Here is a 5070-nt window from a genome sequence, read left to right on the forward strand (position 1 = left end):
AAGTGAGGACCCAAAAAAGGGGACTTTTTGGTACTTTTTCGTTCTTCAAAAGGTACTTTTTGCAATTTCTACAATATTGAACCTAGAAACATGTAATTAAGTATGTATGGCCCGAATTAAGTGAGGACCCATACAAGGGGACTTTTTGGTACTTTTTCGTTTTTCAAAAGGTACTTTTTGCAATTTCTACGATATTAAACCTAGAAACATGTAATTATGTATGTATGGCCCGGATTAAGTAAGGACCCATAAAAGGGGACTTTTTGGTACTTTTTCGTTTTTCAAAAGGTACTTTTTGCAATTTCTACGATATTAAACCTAGAAACATGTAATTAAGTATGTATGGCCAGGATTAAGTGAGGACGCATGAAAGGGTACTTTTTAGTACTTTTTCATTCTTCAAAAGGTACTTTTTGAAATTTCTATAATATTGAACCTAGAAACATGTTATTAAGTTCGTATATCCCGGATTAAGTGAGAACCAGTAAAAGGGGACTTCTTGGTACTTTTTCGTTCTTCAAAAGGTACTTTTTACAATTTCTACAATATTGAACCTAGGAACATGTAATTAAGTTTGTATGGCCCGGATTAACTGAGGACCCATAGATGGGGACTTTTTGGTACTTTTTCGTTCTTTAAAAGGTACAAAAGGCTTTAAACACATCATGGTGAAGGGTATATAAGATTCGGCACAGCCGAATATAGAACTCTTACTTGTTTTTTTATTATTTTTCTTTTTTGAATTTAAAAACCACCACTATGACCGGGAGTCGTTCGGTTTTTTTTTTAATAATAATTAGCCGATCTTCTTCGGCGCCAAGCCCGGCTTGCTCGTAACACTTCCTAAAACATTGCCTTTAGGAAGTGTTTGGAGACCTTCAGTCAAGGTCGGTAAGGCCGTCGTCGAAGTCGATAAGATCGTCATGGAGATCGATCAAATCGTCTTCAACGCGGCCTAACCGGACTTCGACATGCCGGCCTCCTTGCACTGGTGCAATTGTGGACCCTGTCAGTTGGCTGAGGGCTGAAACAATTTGATTGACCAGCCCCTGGGTTGAGGCTGGCGCTGCCGCATGCTGAGGAACGGCTATGGCTTGTGGTTGAAGTTGTTGGCGCTGTCGTTGTTGGGGTCGGGGCAGTTGCTGTTGGCGACGTTGTGGCTGCCGCTGAGATTGTTGCTGTAGTTGTTGTCGTTGCCGTTGTTGTCGTTGGCGTTGTTGCTGCTGTAGCTGTTGTTGTTGCTGTTGGATAACCTGCTGCTGTTGTTGTAGGCGTTGACGGAGGTCATCCAACCGCTGTTGAGCTCTCTGTTGAGGAGGGTTGGGGAGGCTTCTGCGAGCGCGTTGGCGTAGTTGTCGTGGTTGTCCTTGCCTTGGCCCCTGAGCAGCAGTCCTTGGGTGCAGCAATGTGTGGTGCAAATCGCTACATATTTGGCATGCACCCATTGAGATACAGCTACCTATCAGGTGAGTCCGCGAGAAGCAATTGGAGCAATACTTATGGGTTCTCACCACATAAAGTCGTTGCTCCAATGTCAACTTACCGAACATCTTGCAATATCTCAATGGGTGATATGCAAAACACACAACGCACAACTCTGGGTTTTGGGCTGGATCCATTCTGGAATGAGATTAAAATACAAAGAACAGAGGCAGATTAAGGTCGAAAAAAAATAGTTTTGGACACATAGACACGACATTGTATGGACAAGAACAAACTAATCACATAACGGGATCATGAATAATTTTACTATTGGTCGGGTCACGACGCCACTAGATGTTCTAACATCAGCGACTCTTACGCGCTTATCCCGACCAACGTGTACGGCTTCTATTCTGCCTAACCTCCAGTCGCATGGAGGAAGAAGCTCATCCTTGATGATAACGAAATCACCAGTCTGTAGATCCCGTCGTGGATTCTGCCATTTGTACCTCTTGTGTAGCTCCTGAAGGTACTCATTTTTCCATCGTTGACCAAATTTATGATGGAGTGCTTTCAGTCGTTCCCAGCGATTCAATAACGACAAATTGTCAGGCGGTATTTCTGGCGCGAATACCAAAGGTGCACCGCGCAGAAAATGACTCGGAGTAAGGGCCTGCAGGTCATCTGGGTCTTCTGACATCGGTGATATTGGTCGTGAATTTAGAACACTTTCTATTCGCGCAAGCAGAGTAGAGAACTCTTCAAAATTAAATTTATGTGCGCCTGCAATTTTCCTGAAGTGGATTTTGAAGCTTTTAACGCCAGCTTCCCATAAACCTCCCATATGCGGGGCGCTAGGTGGAATGAACTTCCACTCAAGTCCATTAATTGCATATTTATCTGTTATATCCTTGGAGGATTGTTTAAGAAATAACGAATACTCCTTTAGCAATGACTTACTAGCGCCTATGAAATTTGTACCATTGTCCGACATAACTGATTTTGGCAATCCTCGCCTAGCTATAAATCGTGCAAAAGCAGCTAGAAATGCTTCTGATGTTAAACTAGAGCAAGCTTCTAAATGAATGGCTCTTGTAGCAAAACATACAAAGATACATGCGTAACCTTTCATATATGGTGAATTTCGCAAATTGCCAGACTTGATCTGAAATGGACCAGCAAAGTCGACACCCGTATGTGAGAACGGTAATGAGAGAGTGGATCTCTCTTTTGGCAGTGCAGCCATTATTTGCGATTTCACTTGTTGTTTGTAACGAACACAGGTTAGACAATGATGAACGCATTTCTTGACTGTTCTTTTTAAACCAGGAATATAGAACTGGCTTCTTACTGCGCTCATCATAAGGGTTATGTCAGCATGGACTAGAGTTTTGTGGACAAACTCCAGAAAAATTTTGCAAAATTGAGAAGAGTTAGGGATAATTATGGGAAATCGCTCATCGTACGTAAGCGGAGCAATAGCTAATCTACCATTAACCCGCATAAGACCTTGAGCGTCGAGAAATGGATTTAGAGTAAGCAGAGAGCTTTTCCTTGAAATATGCTTAGAATCCGAAAGATTCTTTAAATCTTCAGAATAATGAAACTTCTGCGTTAGTCTAATATATACAATTTTTGCGTTATTAAGCTCTTCGTGAGAGAGCGTTAAACTTTCAAACTTAGTTTTCTGTAATCTTTTATTAGTAGAACGTATGAACCTATAAATATATGCTATTACGGCGAGGGCTCGCCGATATGAAGAAAATCTTTGTATTATATTGAGTTCATCTGTAACGGAACAGTGAACTTCAACTTTCCTTTGTACCGTAAGAGCTATGGCAGGTGGGTTAGATTTAGGCCAATTGTCTTGGGAGTCAAGTAGCCATATTAGTCCATACCAACATAAAGGATTTTCTTTAAGATCTTGTGGTTTACAACCTCGTGTTCCAAGATCTGCTGGATTTTCATGGGTTAAAACGTGGTTCCACTTAGCATTACCAACATTTTCAATGATTTGAGATGTTCTATTGCCAACATATGTTTTCCAAACTGATGGATGCTTTTGTAACCATGCTAATACTATAGTGGAATCTGACCACAGGAAAAGTTGAGCACTTTTAAATGAATTGTTAGTTAGAGTTTGTTTAATTAGTTTCGAGAGCAGTAATGCCCCACATAACTCTAACCGAGGAAGACTTACACGTTGCAACGGCGCAACTTTGCTTTTCGCTACTAGCAGATTAGAATGTCTGCCAGACAAATCTTCCACTCGAATGTATATTGTTGCACAATAGGCCTGTTCAGATGCATCACAGAAACCATGGATCTGGATTTTGCTATCTGGATGGAAATGGATCCATCTGGGGATTTGAATGGATCTTATGTGTATAAAATCTTCTAAGAAAATGTTCAACCTTGAAAGAGTCTGAGGTTTCACATCTTCATCCCATTCGACCCCATCTTGCCACAATTCCTGTAGAAGGATCTTTGCTTGAACAATAATGGGCGTTAGCCACCCTGCGGGGTCAAACAATTTAGCCACCGCGGATAAAATTGTTCTTTTTGTTACTTTTGATGCGAAATCGGGAATTTTGACTTTATAAGTGAAGGAATCACTGTATGCATTCCACTGAATACCTAACGTTTTCGTAGAGCTCGAATCGTAAAGTTTTAAGAAGTCTGCACTTAAAATATCTTCAGTTGGAATATTTTCTAATAATTTGCTATTATTTGCCGTAATTTTTTTAATTGGAAATCCAGCTGATTTTAAAGACTTTATTAATTGACTTTGCGCTTCTAGGGCTGAAGCCAAAGTATGTCCACCAGCTAAAATATCATCGACATATGTTTCATGTCTTAATATGTGAGATGACAAAGGAGACTGTCTCTCTACATCTGTTGCTAACTGCAGCAACGTTCGTATAGCTAAATACGGTGCACAATTCACTCCGAAAGTGACTGTTAACAGCTCGTAATCTTCAATATTAGAAGTAGAAGTGCTTTCCGGTCTAAATACAGCATGATGTGGTAAATAATATGAAAAATACTTTCCATCTTTACAAATTTCGGAAGAATTTGTTTTCCTCATATGACCCAATGTTATATATTCTTCTAAAATATCATTATAAATCTGTTGAAGATCTATTTGTTTTTGTAATTTTGTCTCTAGATGAATATATTGACTTTTTGCTGCGAATCTGGAAGATTGCAAATACAAGTTTTCTGGAAATTCTTGTTTAAAAAGAAGTTTTACAACATATCTACCATCACTTTTGCGATATGTTGTCTTTTTATAAAGTTCTTCACAGTAGAGATCTGTTTCTGATAGAACTTTCGATTTTGGAATTTCTTCTGTTTCCCAAAATAGTTTAAGCATTGAGGTTATTTTATCATTTTTTTCCTTATTTTGAATATTAGCAGTTAAAGAAACGCTATGTAATTTCATTGGGCCATAAATATACCATAGATGGAATTTTGAGCAAGGAGATTGCCTAAGATATTCTTTTGTATTCCATCTTGAATGATATATGGAATTATATCACTACCGATTAGCATGTCTATTTGTGAAGATACCAAGAAATTAGAATCGGCTAATCTTAGATGTTTTATTCCCGAGAGATCAGCGTTTGAAATCGTAAAGCTTGGCAT

General features: G+C 39.3%; 2 protein-coding genes across 2 annotated transcripts; both read right to left on the reverse strand.

Annotated features, from left to right (window-relative positions):
• Positions 1 to 878: 878 nt before the first annotated feature.
• LOC124418575 (putative uncharacterized protein DDB_G0271606) lies at positions 879 to 1445 on the reverse strand. Its single transcript, XM_046945269.1, has one exon. The coding sequence runs from the start codon at positions 1443 to 1445 to the stop codon at positions 879 to 881; it is 567 nt and encodes a 188-aa protein (XP_046801225.1).
• A 272-nt stretch (positions 1446 to 1717) lies between these two features.
• On the reverse strand, positions 1718 to 4798 carry LOC111683248. Its single transcript, XM_046945277.1, has one exon. It carries the CDS (start codon positions 4796 to 4798, stop codon positions 1718 to 1720), a length of 3081 nt encoding a protein of 1026 aa, XP_046801233.1.
• Positions 4799 to 5070: the final 272 nt, after the last annotated feature.

The sequence above is a fragment of the Lucilia cuprina genome, chromosome X (assembly GCF_022045245.1).
Source record: "Lucilia cuprina isolate Lc7/37 chromosome X, ASM2204524v1, whole genome shotgun sequence".
Classification (NCBI taxonomy): domain Eukaryota; kingdom Metazoa; phylum Arthropoda; class Insecta; order Diptera; family Calliphoridae; genus Lucilia; species Lucilia cuprina.

Bases quoted from the DNA above. Each gene is read 5' to 3' on its own strand.
- LOC124418575 (XM_046945269.1), bottom strand. From the start codon at position 1,445: ATGGGTGCATGCCAAATATGTAGCGATTTGCACCACACATTGCTGCAC.
- LOC111683248 (XM_046945277.1), bottom strand. From the start codon at position 4,798: ATGCTTAAACTATTTTGGGAAACAGAAGAAATTCCAAAATCGAAAGTT.